The sequence below is a fragment of the Hyperolius riggenbachi genome, chromosome 6 (genome assembly GCF_040937935.1).
Source record: "Hyperolius riggenbachi isolate aHypRig1 chromosome 6, aHypRig1.pri, whole genome shotgun sequence".
Classification (NCBI taxonomy): Eukaryota; Metazoa; Chordata; class Amphibia; order Anura; family Hyperoliidae; genus Hyperolius; species Hyperolius riggenbachi.
The window spans coordinates 381,185,406-381,211,035 of record NC_090651.1 but is presented as its reverse complement, the minus strand read 5'-3'; the positions used below and the strand labels follow the sequence as shown (position 1 = coordinate 381,211,035).

The 25,630-nt window shown below is 39.2% G+C and overlaps 1 protein-coding gene across 1 annotated transcript in view; it reads right to left on the bottom strand.

Moving 5' to 3' along the window:
• Positions 1–25,630, bottom strand: part of LOC137522299 (uncharacterized) — a 58,061-nt gene that overhangs the window by 17,893 nt on the left and 14,538 nt on the right. Inside the window, exons 6-16 of the mRNA XM_068242330.1 lie at positions 24,252–24,386; positions 19,539–19,655; positions 18,271–18,426; positions 15,034–15,177; positions 14,016–14,144; positions 12,486–12,602; positions 10,460–10,615; positions 8,288–8,431; positions 7,867–8,043; positions 4,992–5,108; positions 2,471–2,626 (exon numbers count right to left, since the gene is read on the bottom strand). Of these exons, the coding sequence (XP_068098431.1) occupies positions 2,471–2,626; positions 4,992–5,108; positions 7,867–8,043; positions 8,288–8,431; positions 10,460–10,615; positions 12,486–12,602; positions 14,016–14,144; positions 15,034–15,177; positions 18,271–18,426; positions 19,539–19,655; positions 24,252–24,386 (1,548 nt within the window). The remainder of the gene's footprint in view (positions 1–2,470; positions 2,627–4,991; positions 5,109–7,866; positions 8,044–8,287; positions 8,432–10,459; positions 10,616–12,485; positions 12,603–14,015; positions 14,145–15,033; positions 15,178–18,270; positions 18,427–19,538; positions 19,656–24,251; positions 24,387–25,630) is intronic.

Here is a 25,630-nt window from a genome sequence, read left to right as displayed (position 1 = left end):
AACAGATAGATCCCACTCTGATCAAATCTGATCAGAGAGGGATCGTATGGCCACCTGTACTGCAAACAGATTGTGAATCGATTTCAGCCTGAAACCGATCACATTCTGTGGAGCTGCCACTGCTGCCCCCGACCCCCCCTGCATACATTACCTGTTCCGGACGGTGCGAGTCCCCGCTGTCACCGCTGTCTTCTTCTCCACTCCGCTCCAGACCATTCCTGCAGCTACTGAAATTCCTGTCCAGGGGAAGTTTAAACAGTAGAGGGCGCTCTACTGTTTAAATTTCCTGCCGGGACAGGAAGTTCTGTGTAGCTGCAGGAAGGGTCTGGAGCGGCGCAGAGAAGAAGACAGCGGTGACAGCGGGGACTCGCGCCAGCCGGAACAGGTAATGTATACCCGCTGCATTTCGTTGGTCGTCGGGCATTCGAACGCCGCTATCAACGCACTCCAGACCCGCCCGCGACCGAGAAAAATCTTCTGCACGGATTCGGTCGACCGGAATCGACGGGAATGATCGATTTCGGATGTAAATCGATCGTTCTGTCAGCGGTGTGCATGGCGATTTCACAGCCGTTTCGATCACTGTGATCGAAACGGCTGTATATCGGCGGGAAAATCGTTATGTGTATGGGCCCCTTAAGTGGCTGACTCAGTCCTGACTCAGACAGGAAGTGACTACAGTGTGACCATCACTGATAAGAAATTCCCCTTTTTACCTCTTTCTTGCTCTCAGAAGCCATGTTCTGCTAGGAAAGTGTTTAATAGTTGGAATTTCTTATCAGTGAGGGTCACACTGTAATCACTTCCTATCTAAGTCAGGACTGAGTCAGTCACTTACATACCTGATATTTTAACACTTTCAGGCAGAAAAAAAAAGGAACACAGCCTAGTTATTTGTGTGTACACTGTACATACCCATGTCTATCTCATCACGTCACATGTCACTTTGGGTATCCTTTCACCTTTGTAGTGGTAATCCTGAGTCAGATTCGGGACGGAAATCCGCAACTCCAGCTCAGATAACACAGGCACCCTCCAGCTCAGATTAGGGGAATACCCACTGGCTGGTTCCTGCACGTACGCAGGAACTGCTCAAGCGAAGATGATTTTATGGTGGAGGCTCATGCTATGCAGGAGAGGTTTAGAGAACATGGTTATATTGAGACTACCCTACAAAGTGCTAAAGAAAGAGCTGAGACCACACCGAGAGATCAACTCCTTACAAGGAAAGCTAATTGTGTGCTATTATTTTGCCAGCCCTGTGCGTTTATGCAGTATGCATAACCAGCTTCAAGCCATGACTATCTAATAGTCATGCAGATTGTTGCACGCTTTTTTGAGCCCGTGTTATCAAGCAGTGGATTCAAATATATGAATTGGAAGTGATTAAAGGATGGCCATCCTGGAAACTTTCATCTTTCTAGATATAGCTAGCACTGCTTCCTATTACTGTGGCCACAGGAATGTGTTACAGGGTGAATGACTGGATGGATGCTTGGTTCATCGGCTCACGTCATATCACGACAGTGTTTTCACTCATTTTAAGGGGGGATAAGAGGGATTTTCTATGGTTGTTATATATCCAGGAAACTTTTGAATATAGGAAGTCTGTGTTTTGTAGACACCGGGAATTCTGTTTTTTTCTCAATGTGTGGTTGTTTCTAGGTGGCTCCCCCACAACAGTGGGGTGTTCAGACTTTTTCGAATTAGTCACAGCGCTCCTCATTACTTGTTACTCTCCTGCTTTAATAGGGGCACAGTCTTCCAAAAAATTCTAGGCAGAGTAGATAAAACAGCATTGGATGTGGATGACAATACCACTTATTCCTCAGCTTAGAGAGGGTAGTGCCAGGTGGAACTGAGAATAAAATCAGTTAGCAAGAAGTGTGGAAGAGGAGTCTATGTCAATGTGCGCAGGCACTCTTTCACTCAGTTAATTAATACAGTATTTGCATAATATTGCCAAATTTCTAGACTGCTGGCTGAAGTAATTGTACTTCCTGTGTCTATAAAACGCCCATGGACTTTTCTCGACTCGTTTTATGCAAGAAAAGTGCTCTACAAATCTCTTGTCATTGTTAAAGGAGTCTGGTTGGAAGTTGTTTTGCATTGAATATTTAATAGATGAACTTTTAGTTGTTGCGTTATGGAATTCAAGCGCTTTTTTTCACCAGCAATGTATGTATGGTAATAACAATATGTGGACATGGTAATTAATTACTCCGTTTAACATTTTTTGTGGAAGTAAAAATGTTTGTACAAATTCAAAAAAGTCAGTGGGAAAATGCATTTTCTCAAAAGTTCCCACTCTGGTAATGTACTTAACTGAACATTTTGTCTCAAATTATTATTATTATTATTTTTATTTTTTTTTGCCTCGGAGATCTGGTGAAAATTTGTGATGAACATAAAATGCAGGATTATAAATAATATTTTTTTTTCAGACTGCAAGTTGTTGCGAGATACTTGCCTATAGGCTCTCCAGGGTTGCAATTATCAGTTGAGCAGCACGCAGTATTTAAATCGACTGTCACATTGTTGTTACTCAGAGACTTAGGTTGGTTGCATTGTGATGGTAGCCCACATCCTCTCACTAGTGTCCAGGACGTTAGTCCATAGTCCAAAACTGTAAATAGTAATAAAAAAAAAAGTAAAATGGTTACAAAAATGTATTGTTTTGGTTCAGTTTCATCATCTCCATTAGTGATCATCATGTCTAGGAGAACTCATGGAGAAGCATGTGATTTGATTGCTAAGCTGATAGATTTGCAAAGCTCACATATGCTGTGAATCAAGTCCTGCTTTAAATTAGAGAGTCCCATAAATATCTATCACCTGACCAAGCTGAGTCACCTGACCAAGTCTAAATGGTTAGCCTTCGCTAATGCAGCAGATACCTACCAACACTATTTGTATAATTAAACGAACCCGTAGAGACTGCAAAGAATAACTCTAGAAACTAATCCCACACTTTCCTCTATGGATACATTTGACAAAAATGTATCCTTTAAACATGAGGTAATTGTTACTCGCTACCCTCGGTCAGAACTAATTCCCTAGAAGAGAGCATGTCATCCTTTTTAAATTTACTAGAGTTGCTGGACTTAGATACACAATATGTAAAGTTGGATTCATCTTTCATTGGACATGCTATAGTGCAGATTTAAGACTTTACAGAGAAAACTGCTTACCTACACTGTTGTTAATTATCTATACGTTTGCCCTTTTTGAATGGTGGAACTTCACTAACCATCACTGTTTTTAACTGGATGCTACAACTCGCTACTAAGAATTACATTATCTTTGACAATCAGTTCCTCGGCCGCTGAACCTATATGCTGAATAGGGCCACAGCCACTTAAGGATTTGCCTTTTATGACACAGTGATGGTCCATCTGAATTACTTTGAGGATGTACTTTTGACAAATGTTTGGAAGATCATACTGTATGTGGAATTTAAATGTATTTTGCATTGACATTGTTGCAATTGTTAATGTTGATCTTTTTAACTTTTTAATAGTGATGCTCGGATACCCCCGATCACGAATTCGAGTAAATCCGACCACGGCAGTATCCAAATTTGGATAAGCCTTGATTGTGATCCGGATCTGAAGCAGAGTTCCGAATTCAACTAGGATCTCCATCGCGATTGCCTGTAAAATCCGTGGTCATGGATTAGACTTAATAGCAAAGCCCCCTTACATGCTAGAAACACATTTGACAGGTATGTTAAAAAAAATAGTGGGAACAAAAGGAAAAAAAATTCAAAAAGACCTTATAGTTTTTGAGAAAATTGATTGTAAAGTCTCAAAGGAAAAAAGTATACATTTAAATGCGGCAAATGACAATTAGGGCTCGATTCTGTAAACGGTGCTAACCCAGTTAGCACACCTAAAGGCTTTGGGCGTGCTAACTAGGGTGCTAAGTAGTTAGCACATACAAACTACTTAGCACCGTAGTTAGCACATGCAAACTTAGCACCGTAGTTAGCACATACAAACTACTTAGCACCGTAGTTAGCACATGCAAACTACTACTTAGCACCGTGCTAACTAGGGTGCTAAGCTCCATGGTTAGATATCCCTGTTCTTGCTCATTATGATCTTGTAAACGATAGAATATTTGGAAATTTAAATTCAATCTGAGCTCTATATATTATGTGACGATCATTATATTATTGTTAACAATACCTCTCATCTTCCACAGTGATAATTGATGCTGAAGCTACTGTTGGAAAAGTTAGGAGGCACACTGCTACACTGAATATTCTGTCATATGTTCCTTTTCTTTGTTGAATAAACACTGATTTTTAAAAAAAAAAAACTAGGGTGCTAAGTAGTTTACATGTGCTAACTACGGTGCTAAGTAGTTTGCATGTGCTAACTACGGTGCTAAGTAGTTTGCATGTGCTAACTACTTAGCACGTGCAAAGCATGTTAGCACATGTAAAATGGCTTTTCACTGGCGTGCTAACACTTAGCACCCTTTTCTGAATCAAGCCCTTAATGTATTTACCGCATTTAAATGTATGCTTTTTCCCTTTGAAACTTTACAATCGATTTTCTCAAAAACTAAAAGGTCTTTTTTAAAAAGTCGGCGGGTTTTAAGGTTATAATCACGGCCGTGATTTTGATCGGTTGTCCCAAAAAATTGAGGGTTTTTGGGGGAGATTGTACATGTTGGAAATTTTAGATCTACTTTATCAAGAATTGTATGGTGTGTGATGGATTGTCAATTACTTGATGTACAGTTCCAATAATTTTTTCCTGAGCTTTCAATTATAATATTCATAATTGGGGAACAATTGAACATAGGTGTGTGGTACATTGGTCAAATTTTTGAATTGCTTGATTGCTATTCTTGATTTGAACAGATATTTAAAGAATTGTATGGTGTGTGGCCACTCTCTCCTTCTATAAATATACACATGGCTGTATTATGCATGATTGTAAACAGAATCCAGCATTGTATATATACATGTATGCACCTACGTTTGGTTTCAGTATAGGTAGACATGCAGACATCATTCAAGCTTGGACAGGAGATTGAGGTTCCGGTACACAGAGTCTGAGATGGGCTGGTGCAGCTGACACATGATATATAAGGACCTGTAAGATAAAAGAAAAAGTCATGTTTTATGTACATACATTAAATATTACTGTATGGAGAGACTCTTCTGCATTTTTAAATAAAAAAATATTACTTTACCTTAAAAATATTACTTTACCTTAAAAAAAAACCTGGAAAACAATATGGGAGATACAGTTGCTATTTAAAGTATAGCCTGTGATTTTATCCCCCTCCCCCTTTCCCCCCTTGAAACAATGAATTACAGTGGAATTATTTTTCACTACTGTCATTAGATTGAGTGACCAAAGTTTGCTTGATCTACTTAAAGGGCAACTGAAGTAAAAGGGATATAGTGGCTTCCATATTTATCTCCTTTTAAGCAATACCAGTTGCCTGGCTGTCCTGCTGATCCTCTGTCTCTAATACTTTTTAAGCCATATACCCTGAACAAGCGTTACTGTCAGATCAGACAAGATTAGCTACATGCTTGTTTGTGGTGTGATTCAGACACTTCTGCAGCAAAATAGATCAGCAGGACAGCCCGGTAACTGGTATTGTTTAAGATAAAATAAGTATGGCAGCATCCATATTCTTCTCACTACAGTTTTCCTTTAAAGCGGTATTGTCCCCATAAAAATCTAATTTCAACAGCAACTGGTCTGAGTGTATTAAGTGATAAAGATGCTAATCCTGCATTCAAAACTTGCAAAACATTTTCTGCTGTTATGGTTTGGAGTTATTACATACTTTAGGAGCACTGGCCCTTTAGTAGTCAGTGCCAAACAGTTGCATGCTGTGGGTTCTTTTTATCTATAATATATTCATCCTCTTCTATTTATTACCCTGCCTGGCTTCTTATCTGAAACACCTCTGCTCACTTGTGTTCACAAGCAAGGCTGAGGTGACTCAGCGGTTGGAGGAGAAAATAAAAAAGACAGTGCAGTTCGTAGTATACACCTCAGTAAGAGTGTCTGAAGACTCTGGGAGGAGGGCAGCTAATTAATACACAATGAGGAAGAGAAGGGAGGGGGGAAAACAAGAGTCAGGGAGGATATGATGTCAACATTAGCTTGGGAAGATGGCCACTGCCTAGAATAGGATTTTCTGCTTTTCCTTTATAAAATTCACAGGAATCATTACGTGGACAGCACAATACATCTGTTATGTAAGTAGAAGTAGTATTTATCTACTTATATATGTGTTTTTTTATTTCTAGGTTAGCATGAGTGTTGCTTGTTGTTTAAAGCACACCTGAACTGAAAGGCATATGTTTACACTGATCACTGCACTGGATACAAGCAGACTTCAATAAGTATAGCTGAAATAAATATTTACAGTCCTGGATTAGCCCAGCTATGGAAAACAGACAGATAAAACCAGTCAAAATGAAAAACAACCCAAAACTCAGTGAGAAAACTAAACTACACATTAACCAACTATAATGGCTGTAATATCTACAGATAGGAAAGGACGAGGAACTGGACTGGACTGAAATTATTATTCACAATCACTAGCCTTTAAGGCCCAGTGCACACCAAAAACGTCTAGTAAATCTGCAAAACCGCGAGAGGTTATTGAAGCAGATTTCAGAGCGATTCTAGGCAAGTTTAGAGAGGTTTTCTAAGCATTCCTAGTGTTTTTTGGGTGCGTTTTTGTGTAGCAGATTACATATATTATTACAGTCAAACTAAACAGCTTCTGTAACAAACGCCTGGAAAACCACTCTGATCTAGTGTTTTTCAGAACGTTGTTCACCTTCCTATACTTTAACATTGAGGCAGAAATGCCTCAGAAATCTAAAAAATGCTGCAGCCTCCAAGTTTGCGTTTGGGGGGAAAAACGAGCCGCTCTGATGTGCACCATCCCATTCACTTTCATTAGCCAAGCGGTTTCCTCCCTGCAAGCGTTTTAAAAAATGCTCCAGAACCGCTGTGGTGGGCACCAGCCCTAAAACTGATTGTTGTTAGAATTGTGCTGGAACCAATTAACCTCCCTGGCAGTTAATTTTTTTTTTCAAATAGGAAAAAATCCTTTTTTTTTTTCTTTTTTTTTTTTGTTTCATGTTAAGCTACCAGAGTGGTAGCTACATGAAACACCACTAGAGGGTGCATGTGTCCCTCTAGTGCGATCGTCGCCGGCATCAATAGCAAACAGGGGAGCGCGTATATAACGCGTTCCCCTGTTTGGCTTCTCCTGTCGCCATGGCGATGATCGGAATGACATCATGGACGTCAGCCGACGTCCTGACGTCAGGCGCACTTGATCCAGCCCATAGCGCTGCCCGGAACTCATTGGTCCGGGCAGCGCAGGGCTCTGGCGGGGGAGGGCCTCTTTCGCCGCTGCGTGCAGGCGATCGCCGCAGAGCGGCGGCGATCAAGCTGTGCGCGCGGCTAGCAAAGTGCTGGCTGCACGCACAGCACTTTGAATGGGGCGAATCGCCCCAATAGAGCCGGAGAAATCCTCCTGCGCGGCTTAGCCCGAGCTCAGCTCGGGCTTACCGCTAGGGAGGTTAAGAGACTCTCTTCCATTAGCTACACTTGGTGTACACACGGAAAGTAAATAAAAACACTTTCATTTGTCAAACAAGGGTACTTGTCAGTACTAGTAACTGACAACATTTTTAATGGCTACAGATACTAACTGGCCAGTGTTGTTGACCTAGGGCTACTAACACGTTTTTCTAGTCACGTGTAGTACTGGTCTTTCATAGGGCATTATATAGCTGTAATGCTTTTCACTAGTTCTCTGAGGCCAGCTGGCTCTTACTAGACAGACAGACTGAATGAACAGACTCACTTTTTGTGGTTGTGGTGGGAGCTACAGTGGTACTATTGGCAAGGCAGACAGTGGCATTTTGGCACGTGACATTTGTGATAACTCCTCCGGTAATGCTGGTCGAAGCCACTCCAACGCTGTTTGTGCAGAGGTTTTTCGTGGCACATCCAGTTATTATTAAATATGGCGTTGTGGGTGCTGGAAAAAAGATACAAAGTTATTTAATGACTGGAAAAAAAATATTTTAACTGCTTCGAAAATTATTTTTGGCATGTTTTTTTTTATTTTAAAATGTGTCAATGTGTCTTAGTTTAACTTTTGGGACCATGCTACTGAAAACCACAGGGCATAGCATAAAAATGATGTCTCTGCGGAGCAGCTCAAGGAAGCTGAGGCTAAACAACTTTAATGTGATAGACTTATACTACCAACAGAAAATTACCTGAAACCCTGGTGAGAGTGTATGTACTGCAGCGGGTCTCATTTCCTGTACATGCAGTTTTTGCATCCGGCACACAGGTGGAGCTGGTTAAACTGAAGCAGGACGGACATACCAGTCCATTCCTTACTGCAGTATTTGCCGTCACTGTAAAGGAAACATACACAAATGAGCTCTTTCAAGAAATGCAAATGGCCATGCCACAAAGTCAAGTTTTTGTCTACATTTTTACTTACACAGATATCTGCAACAGTTACATCTGAAAAAAGAGTGTCAAGTAGCTAGACTGTTTCTATTGTGTGGACTGTATGGACTGTTATGTAGTGGACTACATGTACATATAAATGGCTAAGTATTTTTTTTTGTCTTATTAGAAGTTGCTCAATAAGTGAGAAAATATTTTCTAGAACACAGCTAAAAAAGAAAGTTTGTTTCTTATGTCAACCACTTAAAGTGGACCCAAATTAAAAATACAAGATTTCAGAAATAAAATCTATTTTCTAAATTATAATGGTAAATAGCAGCCTTTTTTCAGCAGCATGATGACAAATATACAATATTTGACATCTATTGGAGGAACTCCTCCCTTCCTTTCAAATTGCCGGGAAAAATCCGGCAAACTGGTGGAGTAGATGGTGTCTGGCAATGGAGGAATTGCTAATGGCTGCCCCCAGTATAACCCTAGTTATGAAAAGAAGGGTGAAAAGCATGCACTGAAATGCTCATAGGTTTGAAGGAGTGTTTATTTATCTTTGTATGTGTTAGAGTGGTGCAACTAAATATTTTTAATAAAAAAAAATGTTTGGTTTGGGTCCGCTTTAAGGACCACGGGCTTAAACCCCCCTAGTGGCCAGGCTATTTTTTACAAAATAGGCCACTGCAGCTTTAGGGGCTCACTGCAGAGCCATACAACTCAGCACACAACTGATTCCCCCCCTCCCCTTTTCTGCCCACCAACCAACAGAGCTTTCTGTTGGTGGGCTCTGATCACTGCTGTTTTTTTAATAAATATTTGTTTTTTATAATAAATAATTATATTTTTTCTTTATTTTTGTATTCCCAACCCTTTCTCCCGCCGCCAGCCAATTACAGAGACTGGCTCTCATAGACACTTTAGCCTATGAGAGCCGATCACTTCCTGTCACACGGCTGTCCCCAGTAAAGCGCTGCCTTAGATCGCAGTGCTGTATGATGTAAATAGGTGGCGGTTTTGCCATCTAACAGTCCCTAGCGGCGATCGCCACTGATAGACTGATGATGAAGCGGAGCTCCATCATTCAAGCAGAGATGCGCATGCATCAGTGCACGCAATCTCCTGCAAAACCCCGCTCCAGGACTTCACCCAAATTGGCGTGGAGTGGTCCTGGGGCTGCCGCCGCGTTGACGTCAATCAGCGTGGAGCGGTCGACAAGGGGTTAATATATTTGTAAACTAGTTAACGGATGAGGTTGAACCATTAATACGTACATGAGGCAACAAGTGACATGATGAGATAAACATGTGTATACACTGTGCCAAACATACAGTATTAGTAACCAGACCGTTTTTCTTTTTTCTTTTTTTTTTTGCTACCTGAAAGAGTTAATTTTCAGGCATGCAAGTCACAGCTTCTGTCTTGTCAAAACCTTGACGGGAATATAGTAAGCCACACTGATAAGCAAATTACAACCATAAGAGTTTTCCTGGTGAAATACAACTTCTGAGGGTAGGGAAGAGATAGAAAAAGGTAAACAGTAGGAAAAATGAATGATGTGCAAATACTTCTGAGTTTATGACAATTTATGTAAATGTGTATGCAAATATATGCAGCTTGACATTGGACCAATCAATTTAAACCTGGGTGGGACTTGATTGGTCTATTTTCAAGCTCCATATATTTGCATGAAAAAATTACATAAATTTGCATAAACTCGGATGTATTTGCATTTTATTTATCATCCCTAGTCAATGGTTCATGCATTTTAACTTTGGGAAACGTAATATACAGCCATTGGGCAGAGACAATAACATATTCAATCTACATTGTAAATATTAAAATATAGAATAAAACCAAGGGATATATCAAAAAGTAATTTTTGGGAGTAGGAGGATAAATACAATTTTCCCTGGGGTTTATTTGAACTGTGTTACTATTGAACATATATAGTCAGACACATGCCATGACGAGATACTTGCCTGCAGGTTGCTGGGGGGTGCAGTAATTAGTTGTGCAGCAGCCGGTGTTTATATTGGTTGTGATATACGTGTTGCTCAGAGTCTTAGGTTGGTTGCACACCGATGGTGGCCCACATCCTCGTACCTGCACATACGATGTAATTCCCAGAACTTGAACTATGTACACAAGTAGGAAGGGAAAAAAAGCAGAGAGAAAACATTCATTCATTTCTTTTGTTTCGTTATGTTTTTTTCATAATCATCACCATTATATTACTCAGTAATCAGTCAGACCTTATCTATTCATCATGCATCAAAATACTTTTCACCTAAACTCATCATTTATTGTTACACAGTAAGGAGGGTTCGGATTTCCAAATTTTGAATCCAAAGAAATTCCAAAATCTTGCACAAAATTCCAAACAAATGTGAAGCTTGTATTGCAAATTGTGCAACTGTAAGTTATTGTAAATATATATGTATTTACTTATGTATTGTACAATTAAAGCGGATCCGAGATGAAAAACTAACTATAACAAGTAACTTGTCTATATATCTTATCTAAAGTTTAGATAGTTTACACAGCAAATCTAGCTTCAAACAGCTTTAATAGAATATGATTATTTCTTCCTGTGATACAATGATAGCAGCCATGTTGTTTGTAAACATTACACAGAGGCAGGCTTATCTGCATCTTGAGCAAAAAAAAACGAATCTCCCCTCCTCCTCCCTCCTCCCCTCTGCCTCTGAAATCTCTGGCTAGTAATACCTCCCCCTCCTCCTGCCGAGACTGAACTCCCATGAGCCCTTGCTACACTGCCAAGGCTCTCTGAAGACCTGTGGGTGAGGATTGTTTAGTTTATAGGGAATTAGAGTATTGAAACAAAAACAAAAAAGTATTTGGCTTTAGGAATGCCCTATAAACAATAGGAAAGGAACACAATTATGCAATGAGTAAAAGTTAATCTCGGATCCACTTTAAGTAAAGATATTAAGTTTAAGTAGGGTTAACGTGACTATGCAAAAATGTGTTGCAATAAATGCTATTTTCCCATTTTCGCATATAGAATGTTCTCATTCATGTCCCTTGCATATGCTCGGTTGATATTTTTTGCTATTTATGCAAAAAAAAATATTTGCGCATTACATAAACATAATTTTGCATAACATTCAGAATGTATACTGTACCTTTAAAGTTCATTGAATAAACACTTTGAACTCGAAATTGTGAAATGAAAATGTGAAATTTGGAGTTCTGCAGAATCTGTGTTCTTATCCCTATTCCAGATATTATAATGTAAATAATCTTGTGATTAACATCTTTGCATTATAGAGTCCCCGAAGGGGCATGTAACATGATGCAAATGTGTATGTAAAGGATCAGAGCTGCTTAGAACTTGCTTGTTCTCCCTAATAGGGCATCACTACTCTGTGTGGAAGCTGAATAAGATGAATAAGCATAAAGAGCAGCAGTAGATGCCAACAGCAAAACAAATCTGAGTGAGTTAATTCTTGAAACCCTAGGTTGTTAAAGGACAACTGAAGTGAGGGGGGTATGAAGGCTGCCATATTTATTTCCTTATAAGCAATACCAGTTGCCTGGCTATCCTGCTGACCCTCTCCCTCTAATACTTTCAGCCATAGCCCCTGAACAAGCATGCAGCAGATCAGATGTTCCTGACATTATTGTCAGATCTGACAAGATTAGCTGCATGCTTGTTTCTGGTGTTATTCAGACGTTACTGCTGCCAAATAGATCAGCAGGACTGCCAGGAAACTAGTATTGTTTAAAATGAAATAAATATGGCCGCCTCCATAGTCTTCTTCTCACTTCAGTTATCCTTTAACCCTTAAATGTAAATAGGGATATAGGGTTCGGGAAAGTACTATTTAGGATCAGTAATATAGTTATAATGGTTCTTATAATAATAATGTTAAGATTTATATATTATATATTTTTTACTTTTTGTATCACATTAAAACACACAGAAGACAGCAGCTTCTTTTTGTGTAGGGTCCCTAGTAGTAAACAGAAGTAGGCACTTACGTGTGGATACAGTGTAGGTAGTTGTGCAGACATCAGTAGTGCTGGGACATGTAATGGAGCTTCCTGTGCATGGAGTCAGGGTTGTATTGCTGCAACTGATACAGGTGAGAGGTTGATCTGGAAAATAGAAAAATGACATGTTAAGCACACATTTTATATATTACTGTAAAAGTATTCATTTACCTGACCAAATTAACTGAAAACAAAAAGAAAGGTTAACGTGTATAGGAGACCATAATTTCATATTTGTATTCCTGTACCAAAAGAGAGCACTGTTTCCAGAAGTAACAGATTGCCCAGCAAGCTCATAGTGATCCAGAACGCCTAGGAGTGTGTGAAAAGGACCAACAAGACCACTAATTAAAAATGGGATTCAAAATGGAAATTGGCCTTCTCAAAGCAGAAGGTATTCACAATTCAGGTTGCCGTGAGCATATGAGGTGTCCCACAATGCATCACTGCTGGATATGCAAAACAACTATTTGTTGTCCCTAAAAGATAAACACACCTCCAGAAGCACTGGACTGCAATCATGCATTAGCTTGTTAATTGTACAGAGTCACACTAATCCAACATGCATACAGACTGCTTCAAACTGGTTTATCCTCATCTGATATAAACTGGTTGATCTTTATCTGATATATGAAGGATTAGCTCAAAGTTTGGCTTTTGAAGAAAAAAGGGGGGGGGGGGGGGAGTTGTTGATGGTATTAGTTATGATTAGATAAATTATGTGTAATAACATTAGGAGTACCCCAAAAAACAATATTCATAGCTAGGGATGGTCAGAAATGTTGATTTCCACAAACATTCCCATTATCGAAAATGCTGATTACCGATTCTGTAAATTTCTGATGAAAGTCTTTTTTTTGTCATTTTGTGTTTCAAAAATTTTATTGAATTTTAAAGAAAATTTTTAAATTGTATACAGTACAGCAGAAAAGGCTGAAAATTAGTCAGCGTAACATTCAAACAGACAATGTATATCACAGTAAAATGAACAATAAAGGTTATGTAAACAATTGTATACAATTAACACAGGAAAAGCTTATGGGAGCTAGGAATGCACCCCAGAGGGCTAGGCCCAACTATCTGGGGTGTGCTGCAGATCAGTGGAGAGGGAGTCCTGGCTCGAGACCAGGAAAAAACGGAGACCTCTGGTGCCCATCGTCCAGCGATAGATGAGGCACTAGGGAGAGGGGTCGCAGATGTTGGCTCTACAGGTAAGATTTTTTTGTCATTTTGTTAATAAAGTTATGATACAATTTCCAGGAATTCCTCACATAAGTTATACCAATGAACATTCACAAGCTAGCACTTACCATATTAAGGGTCACATGGGTGGTGTTAATTGGTAGACTTTGCTGGTTGGTAAAGATGTCTTTTACTGATCACATGATGAATACTCCTCAGAGATAATACATTATTTATTTTTTTCACGAGGTATGTGACCAGTTTATTTAATTATAATTAGAAAGTGTATACAAATGCAACTGGTTTGCTGAACTACTTGTATGAACAGAGACTTACTCTTTGTAGTGTTGCATGTGACGTTCACAGTGATGTCTCCAATAATGGTGCTGGACATGACTCCATTGGTGTTCCCGCAAAGGTTGGTTGAGGCACATCCCATCATTAAGAGATATGGTCCTGAGGTCACTAAAAAGGTAATACACAATAAATGAAGTAATAACTGGATGGAAGGTTTTACCATTTTTCAGTCATATTAGTATAAACTACAATCTCTACAGTTTACTAACAGAATGTAGTAATAGTAGAAAAAAATTATTATTATTATTATTATTATTATTTTGCAATATTTTTTATAATCTAGCTGGTGGGACTTGCATTGCTGATAGCTTGTGCTAAGGCAGGTGCTCTTTGGCTTCACTGAATAGCAGTTTGTTTGATTTAAACACATTCCCACGTACCATTACCCATATGAAGAAGCCAAGGTCAATTTATTGCTTGGTAGCTGCTCTCTTGCACCATCCAGGCATTTATTAGCACTTGGTACTGGCAATGGATCGGTGGTTCCCCATGGAGTAACATCTGAGTGAGGCTGAAGGCCTGCTGAGACACGTCATGGTTCTCTGCCAGGTAATGCCGAGGCACATCAAGTGCTAGTGCTGGTGTCACGAATGCTGCCATTTGACTGCATTTTACTGCATCCAAATGGTTCTCAACTGCCAGACAAGCATGTAGTTCCTCCTCCCTTCTAAAAGAGGCCTTAGATGTGGATATATAGTTGCTTTGTTTTTTACTTTGACCAGCAGCTAGACTTTGGATTGGCAGGTGGTTGCATCATTGTATGTTTGGGGTAACCAGCACAAAGTGAACCATTCCCATCATCCTCCGCAGAGAAATAGGAGAGCACATCAGATGTCACTCTAGTCACTACTGATACCCAAATATTTGGTCATTTTCTGAGCAAATCACGGTTACCCATTCCAAAAAAACAAACTAAAATATAGTATTAAATGTATTACTTTAAAGGAAGCGACTCTAGAAAGTTAAGGCTAATTATTTCACTCAGAAGAATAATTACCTGAAGTGTTTGTGGTGGAGTAAGTTGCACAAACAGCCTCGTTTCCTGTACATGTTGTTGTTGTGTCTGGTATACAGACTCTGCTTGTTAAGCTGAAGCATGAAGGGCACACCAGTCCATTTGTTACCGAACTTATGACTGGTTCTAAAAAAGGCAGCATACAAACAATCAGCTAAAGCATTATAAAAAGGTATCAATAATAAAATTCAATTAGAAGTGTAGCAGTTCATTAAAGAGAATCTGTATTGTTAAAATCGCACAAAAGTAAACATACCAGTGCGTTAGGGGACATCTCCTATTACCCTCTGACACAATTTCGCCGCTCCTCGCCGCATTAAAAGTGGTTAAAACAGTTTTAAAAAGTTTGTTTATAAACAAACAAAATGGCCACCAAAACAGGAAGTAGGTTGATGTACAGTATGTCCACACATAGAAAATACATCCATACACAAGCAGGCTGTATACACCCTTCCTTTTGAATCTCAAGAGATCATTTGTGTGTTTCTTTCCCCCTGCAGCTATCTTCCACTGAAGTGTCAGGCTATTTCTTCCTGCAGAGTGCAGACAGCTCTGCCTGTATGTAATTCCTCAGTATGTAAAAGCCCAGCCAGCTCAGAGGAGGATTTATCCAGCTTGTAAAAGATAAGAGAGAAGAGAGAAGCTGCCCTAATTTAAATAACACACAGGCAGTGTGCATAGAGGGGCCAGGAGGGGGGAGATGCATCACAGAACCACAAAACTGAAGAACTTGGCAGCCTTCCAGACACAAGCTGACAAGTCTGACAAGAGAGAGATAAGTTGATTTATTACAGAGATGGTGATAGTAGAACGTGCTGCAGTAAGCCAGAACACATTAGAATAGCTTTTGGAACTTGTAGGATGATAAAAAACAGGATGCAATTTTTGTTACGGAGTCTCTTTAAAGTAGAAGGGTAGCAGTTAATTTTAAAGGACCACTACTGCGAAAATCATAAAATTCAAAACGTGTGTAAACACATTCAAATAAGAAGTACATTTGTTTCAGAGTAAAACGAGTCATAAATTACTTTTCTCGTATGTTGCAGTCGCTTACAGTAGGTAGTAGAAATCCTACAGGTTTTGGAGTAGCCCATCTTGTCATGGTGGATTCTCAGGGGTTTATTTATTTTCAAAAGCCCTTAGCGAATGGCAGTTGCTCAGTCCAACTGCCAAAGAAGTGTGAAGTGTGCAGGGAGGCTGGCCAGCATCTTTGTATAAATCCTTTTCAGGTAGAGTCTATATAAAGAATAAAAGCCCTACTGAGAATACCCCATGAAGAGATGGACTATTCCAAAACCTGTCAGTTCTGTCAGATTTCTACTACCTACTGTAAGTGGCAGCAACATAGGAGAGAAGTAATTTATGGCTCATTTTACTCTACTTCTTAATTGTATTTTACTACATGTATTTAAAATGTTACAGTTTTTTTGCGATAGTGGTCTTTTAAGTCACATGTGTAAAAACTCTTGGAGGTTATTTATGGTGAGTAACATGCAGGGACTCTAAAGCCACACACAGCATTATGAAATAAGCATGTGTATGAACAGTCTCAATCCTACTTAGAATTAGGCCTTATTCCTTCTTTTTCTTATGAGCGCCCTTTCATTTATACTGTAAAGTATATCTAAACAATGTGGTGATAAAAGAAGCTAAAGTAATAGACACTCATTTGCAGTGTAGACGTGTGGTGTTTGGTAGTAATAATAAGAACAAATTTTACATAGACGTAATTTCTCATTGAAATTTGCAATAAGGATGTAAAATCGTAATGCGAAATTTCAAGAAAAATCGCAATTCATTTCGTCTGTAATTGTAATCATTTGTAATTTTGTGTAATTTCTACATGTCGACTTTAATAACAAAACCCCCATAAATGTTATCGTCACCAAAATTGCTACATATGTTAAGGAGAACGGTGGGTACAAGTCTAAAAGAATTTTGTAGTTTTTGAGAAAATTGATTTTAAAACTGCAGATGGAAAAATGTTTTTCAAACTGTAATATTTATGAGTTTGAAAACCATTTTTCTTTGCATTGTTAAAATCAATTTTCTCAAAAACAGTGATGATCGTAAATAATTTTCGCAATTCTGCCTATATGTAATTACAAATTGTTAATTCAATGGATTTTGTATAATCATTCGTAATTATGCATTAATGTATGCATAATTTACACGTAATTTCATGCAAACTTTAGCGGTTAATAGCACAGCCCCCATACATGCTATTGCTACCAAAAATGCTACATATGTTAAGAAGAATAGTGGCTACAAGTAAAACATTTTTTTTTCCAAATTTTTTCAAAAAGTCCTTGTCGTTTTTGAACTTAAACTTAATTTAAAAAATACAAAGAAAAATGTTTTTTAAATCATTTTTCTATTTTTAAAATCTATTTTCTCAAAAACTACAAGGTCGTTTGACACGTGTAGCGATTTTGGCAGAAATAGCATGTATGGGGGCTTTGTTATTCACTGCCAAAGTCGGCACAAAATTATGCGGAAATTGCACGTAAATTCATGCGTAATTACGAATGCTTACAATTACATACAAAATTAGTTACGCCTTCCCCGAAATATCACATTACGATTACAATGCGTAATTGCTAATTATGATGCATAATTACGCATAGGCATAATTTCTGCTCATCACTACTCAAAAACTACAACGTTTTTGAAAAATTATTTTTGTTTACTTTCACCCACTTTTCTCCACAACTTTTTTTTAGCAATTTTGGTGACAATAGCATGTATGGAGGCTTTACTATTTACTGCTAAAGTCGGCATGAAATGGTGTACGCAAAATGATGAATGATTGTACGCGAACACTTGAATTTACAAATTGTAATTATGTATAGCCGTAATTGCGAAAATGTATGCGAGCCATTTACATTTTTCTTTGTCTAGTAAATGAGTATGAAATGAGTTAAGTTTAAGGGCTCGTCTCCACTAGTGCGGCGTGCGTCTCGCAGACGCATGCCGCACTGAGCGGGTGGGCGGGATCGCAGGCGAATCCCATGAGCCGTGCCATGCACGGCTATGGGATTCGCAGCCTCCATGGCGAATTCTGCGGACGGCCTCGTCATCCCCTATGACAGAGTTTCCCCCTGTGAATCATGTGCGGGGAAACTCTGCAGAATTGCCGGCGGAATCGCCGTAGTGGAAATGGGCCCTTAAGCATAAACTTTTGCCGATATTCAGATGCTGATGACATTGCATACTTACGTATGGGTTCTACAGGGGTGCAGTCATTAGTGGTGCAGCAGCCGGTGTTTATGCTGACTGTCATAAATTGGTTACTCAGAGTCTTGGGTTGGTTGCATTCTGTTGGTTGCCCGCATCCCCTCACCAGTGTCCAGGTTGTAATGCCTTGTGCTAGAACTATGTAGATGGTTATTGAAAAAGCAGACAAAAAGTTAGGTTCTTTTTCTAGTTCAGATACACCCAATGACCACAATGGCCATCATTTTCACCTTCATCATCATCCATGCATCCATTCCTTATCTTGAATGAGTCACCTATTACAATCATCACCATTATAATTCATACTTCTGATTTTTAGATCGACAACCAGAGTGATTATCAGCTTTATTATCTTTCATCCTTTTTCAGTCTATCATGAGCCATCCTTAATCATCATTATCATGAATTCTCACGACCATCTATCAATGAACAGTTCTCTTAAGGGCCCTCTCACATTAGGTCCATTGTGTTGTGTCACTCTATTGCAAGACAATGCAATGATATTCCTATGGGGCATTCCACATCGAGTGTGGTGCGGTGGGTTCCGATGCAGTAACGCACAGCATGCTGTGCTTTAACTGAGTAGCATGCGTGTTTACAGAAGCAGGGAGGCACACTTTCATTGTACTGTATGCCTCAATGTATGGTTGCACCACAGCAGTAACGCCCAGAGTGTGTTGCTTGCGGATTTTTGCCAAAGTCATTTTCGCATTGAAAATGCTATTTTCGATTTTGAAACTCCTTCGTGAAAAAAAGGCTTGTATTTTTGCGTGTTCTCGTTTTTCACGAAAACGCAAAAAAAAAATCTATATTTTTACTGCAAAAAAAAACGTGAAAGGCACAGCAACGCAGAAAAAAATGATATTTTTACCATAAACATTTGTACTGAGAAAAAAATTCAAAATTTTTACTGCAAGAATATGTAGAAAGTGCTAAAAATGCAGAACATAACAAAATACATTTTCGATGGAATTTTCACTTGAAATTTGAATTTAACATAATTTTTGCGAAAATGAATGCAAAAAGAATATTGGCATTTTTGTTCATCACTATCCAGTACTTCTTTGCAGCTATTTTGCGTAGCGATTGTTATTGCAAAGCAACTAACTTGGTGTAAAAAAGGGCCTTTATGTAAACAGGCTGATTCATTCTATCATTCAAGCCTTGAAAATGCATAGAAGACTTGACTTTATGTTGGTAAAATGTATAAAATGTAAAACTGACAACAATGTTTACAAGAATGTACATACTTTTGGTCTCCGTATAAGAAGAGATGCAGACATCAGTGGTGCTGGGGCAAGTAACGGAGGGTCCTGTGCACAGAGACTGGGATGTACCTGTGCAGCTGATGCAGGAGAGAGATTTACCTGGAATAATCAATACAGCCTGTTTTATGCATACTTTTGTGGATTATTACTGTATTTACAAATGTTATTAAATGCAGTGATGATCATATATACGCAAAATTTCTGAAATTACACCTATACGTAATTACGATTTATAAATTCAATTGATTTTGTATAGTCATTCGTAATTTTGCGTAAAAGTTTGCGTAATTTTTGCATAATTTCTTGCCGATTTTAGCAGTGAACAGCTAAGCTCCCCATACATGCTTTTGACACCAAAATTGCTACATATGTTAAGGAGAATAGTGGGTACAAGTAAAAAAAAAGAATTTTCCAAAAAGAGAAAATCGATTTTAAAAATGCAAAGAAAAAATGTTTTTTAAACTAAAAAAAATAATAATTTAAAAACCATTTTTCTTTGCACATTTAGAAACGATTTTCTCATAAAACTACAAGGTCTTTTTGATAAATTATTTGTTTTACTTGTACCCAATATTCCCCTTACCATATGCAGCAATTTAAGTAGCAATATAATGTTTCTATTCACTGCTTAAGTAGGCACAAAATTACGCAAATAATTATATGAAAATTACATGAACAATTACGCAAAATTATGAAATATTGCTGTTACATATGAAATTAATTATGAATTTCTCTGAAATTTTGCATTATGATGAGGAATTGCAAATTTCGATGCAGTATTAATCACATGATCCGAACTTTAAAAAAATACTATTGCATAACAAATCATAGCCGTAGATTATAGCAATAATATGCAATGTATTATTGCATTATACATATTGCACAGTAAACACAATCAGCTTGTTTCCAAAAAGTTTCAACGCTGTGTAAATTGTAATTAAAAATCAGAATACAATCTGCAACTCATTTAAACCTTATCTTCAATTGGAAAGAGAACAAAAGTGACAGAGCAAATGACCAAATGGTATTGTTTTATGAAAAATATGTGCTTATTTTGAATCTGTTTTCAGTGACACATTAAACCATCTCCCAACCACCTAATGCCGATTGGCATCATCGCATTCCTCGTGAAATTAGCAGGGAACCAGTGCTCACGCAAGCTCGCGTTCCCTGCAGGGCGACACAGGAGGGAGCAATGAACAGCCTGCCAGCCATGATCAGAGCTGGCAGGCTGAAATAATAAAAAAGGCAAAAATTATGTGTACAGTGCTGCGCTTTGGTGTAGTGCTGAACAGGGGGCAAGCTTACATTGGCTGATGCCTATGTATGTGTAGTGTGGATCGAAGTCAGGGCCAAATTCGGGGGGGGGGGGGGGGGGAGGAATCAAAGAAACCGCATTGAAAAAACTGATAATCTTTTATAAATAATAAAAAAAAAGATTGCAGCAGCAATTAGAGACCGCCATAAGAAAGCTCTTTTGGTGGCAAGAAAAGGAGGTAAGCTTCATTTGGGTCCTAAGTTGTATGACTGAGCAATAAACTGTTAGAGCTGTGCAGTGTTGAATTGTAAAAAATGGCTGGGTCACTAGAGGGGGGGGGGGGGTTAAACCTTTGGTCCTCCAGAGGTTAAAATAAAAATTGAGACATATTGTTTATCACTGTCCCAATTCCTCGTGTTCTTTAAGGACATTCAAAAATACAATTTCGAGATTGAAGTTGGAATTTAAAATTCACAGGATTCTGACGCATAAATTCCAAATGGTATATGAAATTACATTTGTGTAATGCACAAACACGATTTCAAATAAATAGGGAAAAATGTCTACTGAAGGGACACAAATAAGAAAATCTCATGTGAAAATGCAAAAATTCTGCACAAAATCCTAAACAAAATTGTAACCTATTGCAAGCATATTTTTTTAAATGCTAATTTTCACTAACCAAAATGTATGGTTACAGCAAAAATATATTTGTAATAATTTACAATATTGTGATTTTGCAATTCAATTTCAGAATTAGAAAAAAAAATCAGAATTAGTTTAAAATGTTGGAATGTTGCTGGATTCAGAATTCAGCAATTATGACCCTCCCCACTCTACAAATATTTTGGAAGTGAGGAGAGAAACTTGTATAGTTTTGATAGTGAAAAGTTGCATTATTCTTGGTCGATACAAATTTTTAGCTGCTCAACGGTTTGTTTTCTTTTTTTGTTTGCTTGTTTTATAATGTGTAAAGGCTTTCAAAAGAAGGCAAATCAGTTAAGCATAGTGGCGTATTGGTTAGCTCTCTCGCCTTGCAGCGCTGGGTCCCCGGTTTGAATCCCAGCCAGAGCACTATCTGCAAGGAGTATGTATGTTCTCCCTGTGTCTGTGTGGGTTTCCTCCAGGCACTCCGGTTTCCTCCCACACCCCCAAAACATACAGATAAGTTAACCTTCCTGGCGGTATGATATGTGCGGCTGCGTGGCCGCGGGAGGGTTTTTTCCCAATTTTTTTTTTAGCATGTAGCTAACCTAGCGCTAGCTACATGCATCCTCCCTCCCTGCGGCGTCCCCCCGTACTCACCGATTGCCGCCGACGCCGCTTGCCCATAAGGAAATCCAGTTCTGAACGGGATTTCCTTGAGGGCTTCCCCCGTTGCCATGGCGACGAACAGAGTGACGTCATCGACTTCGCCGTTGTTGTGACGTCACAGGGAATCCCGATCCACCCCATAGCACAGCCTGGAGGCAATTGGTCAGGCTGCGCAAGGGGTATGCGGGTGGGGGCCTGTATCGCGGCGGGTAGCAGCACATCGGCGGCGGGCGGTGGCGATCAGACCAAACACGCAGCTAGCAAAGTGCTAGATGCGTGTTTGAAGAAAACATTATGTAAATCGGCCCAGCAGGGCCTGAGTGGCACCCTCCGGCGGCTTACCCTAGCGCCAAGTAGAGTTGGGCCGAACGGTTCGCCGGCGAACCTGGTTCGCGCGAACCTAGGTGGTTCGCGTGCGGGTACCGCACGCGAACTTTATTGCGGAAAAGTTCGCCCCATTGCGGTTCGCCCCATAATGCACTGAGGGTCAACTTTGACCCTCTACATCACAGTCAGCAGGCCCAGTGTAGCCAATTAGGCTACACTAGCCCCTGGAGCCCCACCCCCCCTTATATAGGCAGGCAGCGGCGGCCGTGGCCACTCGTGTGCCTGCATTAGTTAGAGTAGGGCGAGCTACTGCAGTCTCTCATAGGGAAAGATTAGTTAGCCTTAGCTTGTCCCTGGCTGCATACCTGTTCATTGATCCTGCCACTGCATACCTGTTCATTGATCCTGCCACTGCATACCTGTTCATTGATCCTGCCACTGCATACCTGTTCATTGATCCTGCCACTGCATACCTGTTCAGTGATCCTGCCACTGCATACCTGTTCATTGATCCTGCCACTGCATACCTGTTCATTGATCCTGCCACTGCATACCTGTTCATTGATCCTGCCACTGCATACCTGTTCATTGATCCTGCCACTGCATACCTGTTCATTGATCCTGCCACTGCATACCTGTTCATTGATCCTGCCACTGCATACCTGTTCAGTGATCCTGCCACTGCATACCTGTTCATTGATCCTGCCACTGCATACCTGTTCTGTGAACCCACCACTGCATACCTGTTCTGTTCAGTGGACCCGCCACTGTATACCTGTTTAGTGAACCCGCCACTGCATACCTGTTCTGTTCAGTGGACCCGCCACTGTATACCTGTTCAGTGGACCCGCCACTGCATACCTGTTCTGTTCAGTGAACCCGCCACTGCATACCTGTTCTGTTCAGTGGAGTTTGGTGTGTCAGTGTGAAGCAGTACCTTAATTACACTCCCTGATTGATGTATACACATGCAAGATGTTTTAAAGCACTTTAGGCCTGTCATTTAGCATTCAATGTGATTTCTGCCCTTAAAACGCTGCTTTGCGTCAAATCCAGATTTTTCCCGGTGACTTTTGGCGTGTATCCCACTCCGCCATGCCCCCCTCCAGGTGTTAGACCCCTTGAAACATCTTTTCCATCACTTTTGTGGCCAGCATAATTTTTTTTTTTTTTCAAAGTTCGCATCCCCATTGAAGTCTATTGCGGTTCGCGAACTTTAACGCGAACCGAACCTTCCGCGAAAGTTCGCGAACCCGGTTCGCGAACCTAAAATCGGAGGTTCGGCCCAACTCTAGCGCCAAGGAGGTTAATTGGCTTCACCCTAAATTGGCCCTAGACTATGATACATGTACTAAACAATACATCCATAGATGTATGACTATGGTAGGGACTAGATTGTGAGCCCCTCTGAGGGACAGTTAGTGCCAAGTCAATATACTCTGTACAGCACTGTGTAATATGTTGCGCTGTATAAATACTTGAATAAATAAATAAAGCTATGGTATTGTAATATGGGCATGATGTGAATCCGTCCTGTCTTGCTATGATAGATAGATTGATTGCACAAAATAAATAAATAAATAACTCCTATGATGTTGCTTGGTGCTTGTTGAGTACTGTTAGAGTTAATTACTGAGTGATAATGCTTTTAAGAGGTTATGTGAGGGCTACTGGTTGCTGGGAGGGACGTAGCAGACGTACGCTCCACAGATGCAGAAAAGTTACGTCTTATACTAAATTACACATATAAACAAATTCATTGTGTATGGTAGAAGCTGTGGAACCAGTTGTAATACCAATGCCAGTGGGATTGTAGCAGGTGATGTTTTCAATAATCTGCCCAGTAATGATGGTTGACATGACTCCGATTGGATTCACACAGAGGTTTCCAGTGGCACAGCCCATCATCAGCAGATATGGTCCTGGAGTCACTGAAAAGGGAATAAAAAAATAATTTATTTAAAAGTAACGATACTGGTTTTCCATCAAATGTTGAATAACCATTTCTGTAATGTCTATGAGGTTACAAAATAACATTTTTTTTTACATAATTTATAGTAATCAGTGTTTTGCAAATTAATGTTAGGCAGAGATGATCACAATCAACAAATTACGATGTTGCTAAATTTCGCGTACATTTTAGCAATTACGCTTATACGTAATTACGATTTTCAAATTCAATTGATTTCGTGTAGTCATTCGTAATTTCTCATAAAATTTTGCGTAATTTCTTGCCAATTTTAGTAGTGAATAGCAAAGCCCCCATACATGCTATTGACACCAAAATTGCTACATATGTTAAGGAGAATTGTGAGTACAAGTCAAAAAAATAATTTCGCAAAAATACCTTATAGTTTTTGAGAAACTCTATTTTAAAAATGCAAGTAAAAAATGGTTTTTAAACTTAGAAAAATGACAGTTTAAAAACTATTTTTCTTTGCATTTATAAAATTGAGTTTCTCTAAAACTACAAGGTTTTTTTGAAAAATTATTTTTGTGACTTTTACCATTTATTCTGCTTAACATATATAGTAATTTTGGTAGCAATAGCATACATGGGAGCTTAGCTATTAACCTCTAAATTCAGCACAAAATTATGTGAAATTTTGCGAAAATTAGGTGAAAAATTATGCGAAATTTTGAAATGCTACTATTACATTCGAAATGAATAACAGTTTTCTCTGACATTTTTAATTATGATTACGATACGTAATTGCGAATTTCGGCCCACCACTGATGTTAGGTGCAGCAGCTATGCTTCTCAGTTTTATGGGTTGTTACCAAAGCCATAAATACTCAAAATGTAACTCCCATTGGAAACTCCACCAAAAATATGTCTCTAGGTGGTATATGACGCCAAGGAAATTAGCAGCCTATTCCTCTAACATCTCACCTATATGCTGGAAATGTGATAAGCAAATTGGCACTTCTCTTCATATGCTCTGGGAATGCCCTAAAATTAGGTCTTTATGGGAGGCAGTTGAACGTTTACTGAAACTTCTAATATCGCCAAAATTTAAACTAGCTCCAGAACTATCTTTACTTCTAATGGGCATTGATAAAATAAACAAGAATTTACAACCATTGACTTGCCACATATCCCTAAGTATGTCCTCATTAATAACAAGTCACTGGAAATCAACATAAATGATCCCTTTTAACCTAGTTCAAGCTA